This window comes from Podarcis pityusensis (assembly GCF_964106645.2).
Source record: "Podarcis pityusensis genome assembly, chromosome: 3".
Lineage (NCBI taxonomy): Eukaryota > Metazoa > Chordata > Lepidosauria > Squamata > Lacertidae > Podarcis > Podarcis pityusensis.
This window is the reverse complement of record NC_138026.1, coordinates 76,118,238-76,130,895: the sequence shown is the minus strand read 5'-3', so window position 1 is coordinate 76,130,895 and position 12,658 is coordinate 76,118,238. Positions and strand designations below refer to the sequence as shown.

The following is a 12,658-nucleotide window of genomic DNA, read 5'->3' as shown; positions in this document are numbered from 1 at the left end:
GGAGCAGGTTGCAGCAGCTCTCTTACTCCCCACTGCTGTTCTCCCCAGCCCCAGGATTCCAAGTACATATTTGCAACACCTTTCTGAAGCCCAGCCAGGGTGGTAGGGAGCCATAGAACTGAAGTCAGATAGGCAGGGTACAAATAACAAAATTATTATTAAGCAGCAAGGAGGGAATGGAAATGGGATGGCACCCAGGGCTGGATTTAGGTTTGAAGAGGCCCTAAGCTACTAAAGGTAATAGGGCCCTTTATATGTCCAGCTGTCCTTTGTCAACAACAATTTGCCACTGTTTTTTGTCTTGAATATATGCTATATGGTAATTTATCGACCTAATAGGTATCTAAAGCCATTTGCACAAAACAAAATATGCATTTTATCAAAGTAATTGTTGAAAAGTCCATGCAGAATGTAGGTACCCTATATATAGAAATGAGCAAACCAGTGATATTTTTGGGAGCAGATTAGCAGGCGGGGCTCATAGGAGCCTACACAACACAAAACACTGTTGATGTATGTAGGTTTTATTTTATTTGTTTTTTATCTTATTTTGTGGAAATGTACATCCAGTTTTTTCCCCTTTAATTTTTTGGGGGGCCCCAAGAGAGTAGTTTTTTCTTTTTCTAATAAGAAAAACAGCTTCAGAATTTTGTTACACACACTTTTGGGCAACATGCAACTCTGCTGCATATATTCCAAGTGCATTTCACATGCCACAAAGCCATCAACATAAACTCAGTTCTATGCCCCTAATATGTGCTGGTAGCCTTTCTAATGGTATTATAGCTGGAACGCATAGTAGAATAGTTGTGGCCCACTTGCTAAGCATGCCATGTCGCTATAGGTACACTGGCAATCGCCACTGTGTGCCTTCAGAAAAATCCTAGCAATAGGATCAAAGTGGCAATAAACAGAAGCGCTTTTATTTTTCTTGCTTTTCATTCTTCCTTCCTTCCTTCCTCATGAAAGGTATACTATAAAAATGCTTGCTACACATATGCATGCCATATGGAAACATCTTGTGTGAAATGAATGCAAGTTGCGCAAGAGGAGGGCTGTCGTTTTCTGCAAACTCCCATTTTAAGCAGGGTTGCAGGGTTTAGTTGATTGATTGGCCAGATTTATTAATTTTGAGTAAACCTTTTAGGTTATTTTTAATTTACGTGCCTATATAATCCCCAATGGTGGGTGCCATCTAAGGAGAGGCATTTGTACGGGTCTTTCATACTCTGACATATTCACGCATCACCTTAATCCAAAGAGAATTCTTTCATTTTCAGAATCCACGTGCAGATTTATGCAAGTTCAATAAATTAATTAATCCATCAAAACTTATTCAATTAATTAAGATATATTTAATTGGATGGCAGCCCTCATGTCAAGGGATTTATTCAAGAGACATTCCTGATGACTTGCATTCTGTGCCTGCAATGATTTCAGTTGATCACATGTACACGCACGTGTGGACATAATGTCAATCACAGCCTACAAGAACAAGTCATTCATTTTGAATTGCCTCCTGCTCCAGCGTAAAGAATCATTGCCCCACATATTCATTCCTGGCAGCTTGAGACAGAAAGAAAGAATCAAGATTCTAGTTACATAACCAGGATAAGTCAGGTCAGATCTCCAGAGCCTTCTCTCTCCTCCTCTCTTCCAAGGGAGCTGCAAGCGCTGTGATATCCCCAAACTCTGAAGATACCAGCAGGGTCTGTTTTTCTCCACCTCCTATTCCTCAAATGTCCACCTAATAAGAACAATAACAAGTGTTTGGTTTTTGTGGTTTTAGGGAACAGAAGCAATTTTACATGTGTGGCTATGAATGGGTAGGGGAAAGGCTAAAGTGAGTTGTACAAGTTGTGTATTTACTTGAGACAATTCTTGATTTTTTTCAGGAAAGAGTTTCAGAATCTATTGTTCAGTGCCAATAATTTTTAACACAACAGGGAGCAACTGTTCAACCCTAGAGAGTGAGATGGCATCTTAGGCAAGGGTTAAGTTCTGGGCAGAGTGCATGCATGCAAAATCGTGTATAGGCCAGAACCTCAGACTCCCTGGGATTGCCGCCCTCCAGTCCAGCCAGGGCTCTAGAAAACTGCCTCTCTCTTCCCCCTTTGGAAGCTCTAAAAGCTCACTGCAGGGCACTGCTTCTCTCCCACCTTCCAAATACAGATCAGGAGGTCTCCACTCCACTCGGATATTCCTTGAGAGCCTTTCTCCCTGGTTCCCCACTTGAGAGGTCTGTCCCCCAGAGGCTGCAGTCAAAAGCATAAAACTGCATCTGTGTTAAGCAAGATGCATGTAAGATGTGATCGCACTGTATGCAAAGAACAGATGCATCCTCTGAGTACCAACTTTTTCATCGCCACAACAGCACCACTCACATACAAGTGGAAAGGATCAACATGATTGTCGAAATCCAAAGCTTTGCAGAGATGTAACAAATATTTAGGGGAAAAACTTAAGGGGGCAACCCCCCCCCCCAAAAAAAAACCAACCCAGTGAGGACTGAGATGGAAGAGCCTCCATGCTTGCTTTATGGTAAAAATAAAAGCAATAAAAGTGGTAAGGGACCCCTCATATCAAACCCACTTTAAGCCTGAAGGAAGAATCAGTTCCCAGTCTGATACTCCACAGAGTATCTAGCAATAAATGCGATACTTTGCCATGCTAGGTTGGTGAATTATGGACTTTAAAACATTATCTATAACCTTTCCAGGATTAATGATAATCTTTATTCAGCAACATCATAGAATGATAAAGTTGGGAAGATAGTGATCTCATCTATCTGCTTTCTTCAAAACACAGAATCAATCTCTGTCCTCCCAATGCATGCAGATAGAGCAGGCATAGGCAAACTCCGGCCCTCCAGATGTTTGGGACTACAATTCCTATCATCCCTAGCTAACAGGACCAGTGGTCAGGGGTGATGGGAACTGTAGTCCCAAACATCTGGAGGGCCGGAGTTTGCCTATGCCTGAGATAGAGCATAGTGTGCCAGATCAGATGAAGAAGACTGGAATCTTCCATCTCAGAAAATACCTGAAAAGAAATGGTTTCTGATGATTCCAAAAAGTGAGCCAAGCCAAGCCACACTTTGCAAGCAAATGCAACATTTTAGGAGTAGACATAGAACCACAAATCTGCCATCTTAGACCACCTAGTTATGGGTGTCCAAGCACCCATAACTGTCACTGAATTTGCTTGGAGATAGAATCACTTGTTTTCCTTGCAGAACACCTGCATTTTAAATTTAGGCTTATTTTCTAAATGTTGCAGTCCTTGCAAAATGAACCAACAGCAAATACATTGTGCCCCCAAAATACACCCAATGTTGGTCCCTTGTTGGTGATGAAATCATCCCCGAGTGGGAAAATGTTGTGATCTGTCATTAATTTCTCAGCACAGTCCCTTGACTGATCTAACTGGATTCTTGCTTTCTTCCTTCTCGTGCATTTAACATGAGCCCCACTCCCCTGCCCTCAGTTTGTTCTTGGCTTCTATTTTCATCTAGCTATTCCTTTTGTTTCCTTAATTTATTTTTATCCACATGCTGTTAAAGAATTTTCTCTTTTACATCTGCTTTGATGTCAGCTTTTTGTATTTCCTATAAAATTGTTCTTTGTTATTTAATCATTTCCAGACTTGTTTAGCTACTTTTCTTCGCCACAATATGCTGCTCTACAGCATATGTAAAAATGGCCACGATCCAGCTTGCTGTGTGAGGGACAGGATATGGAGGCCATATATGTGAAGCAGCCATATTCTGCAAGCTACTAGAAAAGAGATGTGTGGCGATGAGTGAGGCTTGTCTGTTCCTCTTTTCTGTCTCTTTTAGTTCCTGCTCAGCACTGTCAATCACAAGCTCAGCCAAAGCCCTCTGCTTCTTTCCATGTGGCACAGAAGAACACAGTGCCCATTCTTTGAATAGACTCTTGCTCTTGGAATAAGTGTCCTGAGATGGGTACCTAGATCAGTAGATGACCCCATGTAGCAAATGTAATGCTCATGGTGCAAGACACAATTTAATTTCAACAACAGGACACTACTGAATGAACTGGTGTAGATGATCCATGAGTCTTCTCCCGGGGTGAGGGGTGTGGGGGTTTTTTGTGGGAGCAGGAGATGGAGACAACGCTGTTTGTCCTACATAGAAAGCTAAAGGGAATTACATTTCTATCCTGTTGGAGACTGTGCAAGTGAATGAGCCTTTAATGTCTGGGCAGATGTTGGGTCATTTATCAGCATTGCTGAAGTATAGATGGGGGCAGAGTTGGCAAATTAATTTGTTGCAGGGTCTGATTCTTCTGTTCCCAACTCTCTCTCATAGGTTTGTTTGTTTGCTGTTGTCATTGCTAGTATTTACCTGTTTTATTTACGGGTCAGCGTGTAAATAAGTCCATGCCTCATGCCCAAAACTTGTAAGGAATGACATATCATTGTCCAGGATAGGCTGTAGATCCTTGATGATATGTTGGAGTGGAGTTGAAGGAGACAGCCAGTAGTGTGGTCCCCCCCCCCTTTGTTTTATGTTTCTGTCCCATGGTAGATTGTTCCTAGGTTCCAGCCTGACCTTATTGAGCTGTTTTGTCACTTTATTGGGTGAGTACTATAGTTTAATAAAGACACGGGTGGCGCTGTGGTCTAAACCACAGAGCCTCTTGGGCTTGCCGATCAGAAGGTCGGCAGTTTGAATCCCTGTGACGGGGTGAGCTCCTGTTGCTCAGTCCCTGCTCCTGCCAACCTAGCAGTTCAAAAGCATGTCAGAGTGCAAGTGGATAAATAGGTACCACTCCGGCAGGTAGGTAAATGGCATTTCTGTGTGCTGCTCTGGTTTTGCCAGAAGCAGCCTGTCTGTGGACAAACGCTGGCTCCCTTGGCCTATAGAACGAGATGAGCACCGCAACCCCAGAGTCGTCCGCGACTGAACCTAACGGTCAGGGGTACCTTTACCTTTACCTATAAAAGCCCAATGTCAGTCTTCAGTCCAATGAGCTGGAACAAATGTATTGTATTGGGGGGCTTTCACAGGCAACACTGTTATAGGATCGTGCTTAATCCAGTAAGTGCTGACTGGTGTTGTAACTAGGCAGTGTTTTCCTCAGGAATTGAAACTGGGAGCAGAGGAGATGTTGGCTTTTCAAGGCAGTGAGACCCTCCACCCTTACTGGCCATGGACTCAGGGTATGGGGCACATAGTAAGAAATGTTTCACAGTCATGGCCGTTTTGCTAGATTTCACATACTTCTGTCTTCTTCCCATTGATGGCTACATCTTGGCTCAGATTCCTGTTTCAGTTCTCTGGGAGTGAAGAACATTCTCCTGCATGTACCCCCCATTTGCAGTATTACATCTGGGAACTATTTATAAATATCTATGTTCCTAGTGCTTTCTTGAAGATGAACATATTGCTTCCTCACAGTTCCTCAGATGTTGCTTTGGGACATGATCATCACCTGCTATCACTTCGACACTGGCAAAATTACATTATATTAAGGTGTCAAATTCAATTTTGGTTCAACATTTTCAAGAAAAACCTAAATGTCACTGTTTTCAGCTATAAAAGACTGCATCTAACTAGTTAAACTTGGGTAGGGGGAAGCTGAGCAGAAAATTTTGGGGGAGGGGAGGGGGAAGCAAACTTGTTACTGAGATAGTATCTTTAGCAGGACAATGTGACAAGGGTAACATATAGACTAGGGCTGAGTCCTGGGGATTACCGTATTTTTTGCTCCATAAGGCGCACCTGACCATAAGGCGCACCTAGTTTTTAGAGGGGGGATTCAAGAAAAAAATATTATTTAAAGGGAGCTCTGAGCAGAGCCTGTATACATCCCAGGCTCTGCTCAGCGCTCCCTTTCACAAGCCACGTGGAGTGTGTGTGTGGCTCTTGGGGGTTTTTCCCCGAGGAGGGAGAAGGATAGCCCATCACTGATGGGCTGCCCTTCTCCCTCCTCGGGGAAAAGCCCCCAAGAGCCACACACACACTCTGCATGGCTCTTTAAAGGGAGCGCGGCTCTTGGGGGCTTTTGTGGGAGGTGGGGGAAGTGAGAGAGTCTCGCTCTGTCACTTCCCCCTCCTCCCGCAAGAGCCACGCGCTCGGCTATCCCTGGCTTTTGCGGGAGGTGGGGGAAGGGGCAGAGCCGCGTGAAGCCTCCGCAGGGCAGCGGGATGAAGGCTCCCCGCTGCCCTGCGGAGGCTTTGCACCACTAAGGCAAAAGCGAAAACAGCCAGAGGGAGTGCTGCGCAGCGCTCTCTCTAGCTGTTCTGGCTTCTGGGGTAGCTCGCGAAGCCTCCGCAGGGCAGCAGGGAGCCTTCATCCCGCTGCCCTGCGGAGGCTTCGCGGGCTACCCCAGAGCTGCTCAGGAGCTTGTCGGGGCTGGCGGGGGAAGCCTGGGTTCCCCAGCCCCAACAAGCTCTGGGAGTATTCCCCACCTTCCGCAAAAGCCCGCAGGTGCCGCGCACCCTTTAAGAAGCGCGCGGCTCCTGCGGGCTTTTCTACGAGGAGGGAGAAGGGACTGACACGGCCAGTCAGTCCCTTCTCCCTCCTGGGGAAAAGCCCGCAAGAGTCGCGCGGAGCTTCTGTGCGGCTCTTGGGGGCTTTTCCCGCCTGCCTCCCGCCTGCATTAGCTCCATAAGATGCACACACATTTCCCCTTACTTTTTAGGAGGGAAAAAGTGTGTCTTATGGAGTGAAAAATACCGTACTTCATATGCAGAGTAATTATCTTTTCACACACATTCATGTTTTCTGCCTGTATTGCCAGAGTGAAGCGGGAAGCTGCCACACAGAGGTAGCTCTCACACCACCTATATATGAATTGGCCTTATATGAAGAGACTTTCATTATGAGCAATGGGAAGCTCTGTGGCTGTTCCCCATTTACGTAGCACAGAGTGTTAAATTGGCTGTTGGTACCATGGAAGATCAAGCCAACTTAAACAGGTTTGGGCTGCTGATCTTCACTGTGATACTGCTATAAGCACTGCCATCATATTTTATTTACAAAGCTCCTTAGATGACTAAGTACCACACTATAAAAAAATTAAAATATAAATCCACGCCCACAGGCTCACAGTCTAAAACCGACTGATAAAATAGGTAAAGTAAGGGAGTGACTGCGGAAAAGAGGCAAGATAAAGAAGGTGTCTTCTGTAAACATACATCACACATCGAAAGGAAACAAAGTGTAATTGTGATACCTACTGAATTGTTCCATCTGTCTTGCCTCTTAGTAAGTGGCCACTATATAAACCAAACTCTGAACACTTCTTTGTTCCCTTAAAAAACAGCATCAGCCTTGAATCCAAGAGTCCCACGTTAGCATGTGTTCCTTCCCCAGTATGGAGGCTGCTCTTTCCCCCTTATTTTTACAGCTGCTCAAATTATTACATCCTATAGGTAGGAGGAGTGAAAAGGAAATGGCAGTAAATCTCATTTAGTGTGTGGACACTTGAAAGCTTCGGCTGTATGTTCAAAACCTGACCTTGCCCCGGCTTGCAAAGAAACCCCGAACAGAACAGTAGCCCTAGAACTATGCCTTTTATTGTTTTGTCTCTTCTAAAAGTAACAGATTCAGCAGTGCAATAAGGTGATTTCTTTCTTTCTTACGGGTTTGCTGAACCCCACGGAACAGTAGGCTGCTGCCCAAGCTCTGCATCGTGAGTTTGATGCCTCTCAGCTGTGGAGCTGCCACCAGGAATCTTGCACTCTTCCTTTTCAAGCCTCTTTCTTGCTTCTCTCCTTCCTTCCTGTTTCTAGTCTGTCCTTTCAAAAAGCATCTGTCAGTTTCTATTTTGGGGAATGGCACAGCTTGTGTTTGCTCTGGGGGTCTCCAGTGAATTGCTGCATAGTGTAACTAAATCAGTTAAGTGTCTCTAAAGAGGTTAGGATAGAACTGCCAGTTTTCCGTACGTCGCAGTCCCAGCTTTCTCGCTATATTGAGGAGAAAACTGTAACAGGCCTCCAGCTGTTCAGGCATGCCCCAAACATTCTCCCAGTAATTATGATCTCGAAAACAGACACTCAGAATGGTGCACTCTTAGGCAAAAGTGGACGTGAAGCCTTTTACTTTTCCTTTTTCCACAAAGTTGACATTTGTTTTGTTCCGTTTTCCTGCTTTCCTCCCTGTGTTAGCAAAGTGGAGCAAAATTGCTGTGGCCAAGGTGGATCGCTCCTTGGGGCCAATTCAGAGTACCTCTTTCCTGAATTGTCTTTCGGCTCTGTCTTCCTGAATTGCATGGATACATAGTACATCGGCCAGATGCACACATTCAACATAGGAAGCTGCCTTAAACTGAGTCAGGCCAATGGACCATTTTGCTCAGCATTGTCTACTCTATCTGGCAGCAGTGGCTGTCCAGGGTTTCTGGCAGGGGAACTTCCCAGCCTTACCTGGTGATTCCAGGGATCGCACCTGGGCCTTCCAAGCCCTATGCTTGACTCTTGTATGCTCAGCACTGAAACCACATGGGGAGCCAGGTATCTGTACTGTCTGCACCATCTAGTCATGGAAATATGAAAACCTTTGCCATGCTTCTTCTTGGTTAACATCTTACCATGTGATGGCCAAAAGAAGTGTCATGCTACTACCACAGTGACTCAGAAATCCAGGAAAGTAGAGGGCAATGGCAATCCTCATTGAGCAGCTACAACAGGGAAACCTTTTTCAGTTCAAGGGTCTGAAAGGGTACGCCGGGGCTGCAGGCAAGTGGTGGGCAAGGCAAGAGGCAAAAATTGGCACAGCAATGGATACAACTCTTACCTTTGTACAGTAGGCATGCAAGTCGGACGTTTCTACAGACATTGAGCCCACACAATTAGATGTCGCCCAGGTACTATAATTTAAACATGAAGCTTTAATATATGAGACATACAGCTTCTGATAGGCCAAATGGCATGGCTTCATACTGATAATGCCACCCCTGTTGTGTGAACCAAGGGTACTGCATTTGAAGGCCTGGGCAAACTCTCTGTGGCATCTGGTTCTTGCCTGGGCCCCTTGTGAGGCACTACTTCTCTCCCTGCTACACTCTGTCCTCTGCAGGTCATGTGAGTCACCCCAGCCATCGAGAAGAAGTGCTAGTGAGCTGCTGGTGGGCACCTTCAGGGTCCCTGGACACTCTTCCTAGGGTTATCTTTAAACTGGACTGGGACTGGACACCATTTGAAATAGAGGGCTGCCCTCTGCAAAGTGAGGCATGCGGCTGCCCTTTTCCTCCCTAGATAACCACAACTGTCTCCCATATTCTGTTGACTTAAATATCTGAGTTTTGATCTGACATAGGACTAGATTTTTCTTTCTTCTCATCTATTTGGAGTGGCCTAAAGGAGCCTTGGGAAACAAGAATTACATTTTGGCTAGTGGAATAAAAACGGGATACACGGTATTGCCACAAGAAAACAAACATACTGATAAAATTATGTGATTACATATATGCTGAACCTTTTCTGATCAGTCTTCACGGGCATTTAAAGAGGAAGAGGAAGCAGTGAAGTCATTTAAAAAATTTAGCGGAGTCTTTCAGAATTAGTTAGCTCCCTGCTGAAGAGACTCTCACAATTTTCACATGCTCCTCTGGGCAAGCTCCAGAGGACCTGCACTCGGTTTGTGTGGAATAAGGCCACTCAGGAAGAAATTCAATTACTGAGCTAATTATCACCCTGGCTGAGTGGTAAGAACAAAATTTAAAGTAAGAAGCCACTGGAGAAAAGCTCCCATTGCCCAGTAGTCTCAAAAGTTCATTTTTAAAAGAGATCCTAGCTGACAGCTGAAAGCCCAAGGGTGAATGTGCAGCTGAGTCTGGGATACAGGATATTAGAATTTTAATACTGTACAGATTCTTGGAGCTTTTATCAAGTTGCAGCAATTCAGCTGCCATAATTGTGTGGAGATTTTAAAGTCCAAAATAGACTTTGCGGATGTCCCTTGGCTAAATTACTTCTGATTTCCACAACTTTAGGAGTGAAATAGTTTCTCTGTACTTTGGTTTTGCAACAGCTGTGTCATTTTAAACAGTTTTGAGAAGGCTGGGCTTGTGGTGCTTAGTTAAAGAGGCAGATAAGACAACGTTCTAGGGTTATCTCATGTGTTATTCTAAAACTTTACAAAGCAGTTGTGTGAAACTCTTTGGGCCAACACAGATGAATCTGTCAGGAGGAAAAACATGCTGTTTCTAATGGGTTTATGGTGGTATCCCTTTTGTTTCAGGAAAGCTACCCTATATATTGGATTTCTAATGATGTAGGAAGCAAGACTCTCAAATCTTTATAGACAGAAACTTCTGATTGGCCATACCAACATTTTAACCATCTCCTCTCTCTATATAAGTGTAAAAGTTTATGAAGTGGTACAGCTCTCTAGATAATCCAGTACTGTTTATTTGGCAGCACATTCAAAATGCCCATGTCTTTTCCCTTCATGAATTGATGTGTCTTTATACGGAGGGTGTTTTAAAATATGATTTGTTTGGAGCAGATAGATATTTATTGTTTGAATGTGGAAAGCTGGGAATACATTTGAAGATGCAGGTGTCAACAGCATAATTGTGGTCAGTATGAGATCTAGTGTTTTAGATGGTTCATTGCATGAAATGGCTCACTTTCTGGAATTGCCATCTGAAAGAACAAGGAATTCAGTCAGCACAGAAAGCCAGCACTGTTGGTTGATGTTAAAAGAATTTGGGTTGTGTGCAAATGAAACACTGCACAATAATATTTTGTGTGGCCAAATGAAGCCAGATCAGGAATCAAACTATCTCACTTGTACAGAATAGAAATAGAAGACAGGGATAATCTGTAGGTCTCTGTTTATTTCCAGCACAAAACGAGTGGACCATTCCAACACAAGACTGGCACTTCAGATTGAAAAGGGTGCAGGTAGGGGACAGAATTTATTTTGCTCAAATTTATAATGACGGATTGTTCAAAATACTGGATGTAATTGGGTTGGATCCAGGGAGACAACAGTAAATGAAATTCTGGCAGTGGTGCAAACTGTTGTGGAAGAGCTGTCAGAAGACTTTGCACAACATGGACTGGGCACAAGCATCTTGACATAACTGTGCAAAACCTTGTGCACTAAGGGAAACATTCAGTCCTGTTTTGTTACATTAGAAACTTGTTCTAAGTTGGAAAAGGCCTTTCTTCCTCTAAAGGAGACTGTCCACTTGCAGAAGGGAACCTCTGGATCCAACCCATTCTGTTTGCAGTTCAAAGCATAATGATATTCTAATGGAAAGGGTTATTACAGATTTTGAAATATTTGTGCTTTAAATAAGATTTTTGATGTTCCATCCCACCCCCCAGGAGTCTAATTTCAAGTGTGCCAATACAAAGGGAGGTGTTTTAAGAATCAGCACAGTTTTTGTGTGCCTCCTGCAGATTTTGTGTGTGATTCCTGTAGTCAGTTGTGGCTTTAGAAAACTTTCCTTTCCTTTCCTTTCCTTTCCTTTCCTTTCCTTTCCTTTCCTTTCCTTTCCTTTCCTTTCCTTTCCTTTCCTTTCCTTTTCTGTGGCTAAGTCAGCCCAGCAGCCCTATAATCAGCCTTCAGTGGGGATGTGCTGTGAGGATGTGCTGGAAAAGTCAGCTAATCCAGATACCTAACATTGCCCTGCACTCTTAATTCATGTTTGATCTTCATCAGCATATTCAAAAGGGAACTTTGCTGAAAGTTTTTGACATCTACATTTCCAAGGACTTCAAGGACCTTGGGTAGCCTTTAAATAGAATATTTCGGTGGGCACTGATGCATGGGAGAAAATGGAAGCCCTGCCCGAGCCAAGCCATGTTAATTAGGCAAGAGAATTCAAGCTCACTGGCACTGTCAGTTAGACTGTGTGACACTGTTTTGGCACACATGGAAGATTTTGCTTCATTTCATTAATCATATTTAGTTTCTTGATTTAATTTGCGTTTTAGCGCTCTGCATTCCGCGAGTGCTTAGGTTTGCGAATTAGACTTTGCAATTCTCAAAGGACTGAACAGTCCAAAGTGTGGAGAAGCAGATGAGGAGTTGGACTTGGACCAGGGAAACCTAGGTTCAAAAATTCCTGCTTGGCCAAGAAACAAACTGGGTTATTACAAGAATAACATGTCATAACTTGGGGGTCATATGCAAATAATTAAACCAACAATGCATTATTTGCCACCTGTTTCATCTACCTCCCTACTCGGGATGAGCCACATGCCTGTTGCTTTCATACCCCAAAGTCGCTTCTGCATTAACTCCCCAGTCCAACCAGTCATGGTCAAAACAGGCCTACACGATCCCTTTAAGGTGCTTCCTTCTGTCTGAGGGACATATGCCAAGGAATAGAAAAATATTGGCAAACTTAGTGTGGCGTGTGAACACAGGTGTGGGCATCAGACCACATTTCATAGTTGGTGTTGGGTGTGGTGCAATCAATTTCATCCATTTGGAAAAAAACACACCCCAAAATGGAAGTAGCTTCATTAGGACACACCAAAAATCACATAGTAGTCAGCTAGCATTTGGGTTTCACGAAATGCTTCCTCAGCCTTGTCTACAATTTACTGCAGATGAGGTTTCAACAGTGCGTTCTAATAGTGACAACTTTTTCTTCTCTCCTTCTGGCTCCTGTATCCCCCCACCTATGTTTAATGTTGAGCCTGAGAAAGATTTCTGTGAGACTCATAA

General features: G+C 43.9%; 1 protein-coding gene across 1 annotated transcript in view; it reads left to right on the top strand.

Moving 5' to 3' along the window:
* PCNX2 (pecanex 2) overlaps positions 1–12,658 on the top strand; it is a 111,268-nt gene that overhangs the window by 70,523 nt on the left and 28,087 nt on the right. The window contains exon 24 of the mRNA XM_080997832.1: positions 10,820–10,878. Coding sequence (XP_080853958.1) covers positions 10,820–10,878 — 59 coding nt within the window. The remainder of the gene's footprint in view (positions 1–10,819; positions 10,879–12,658) is intronic.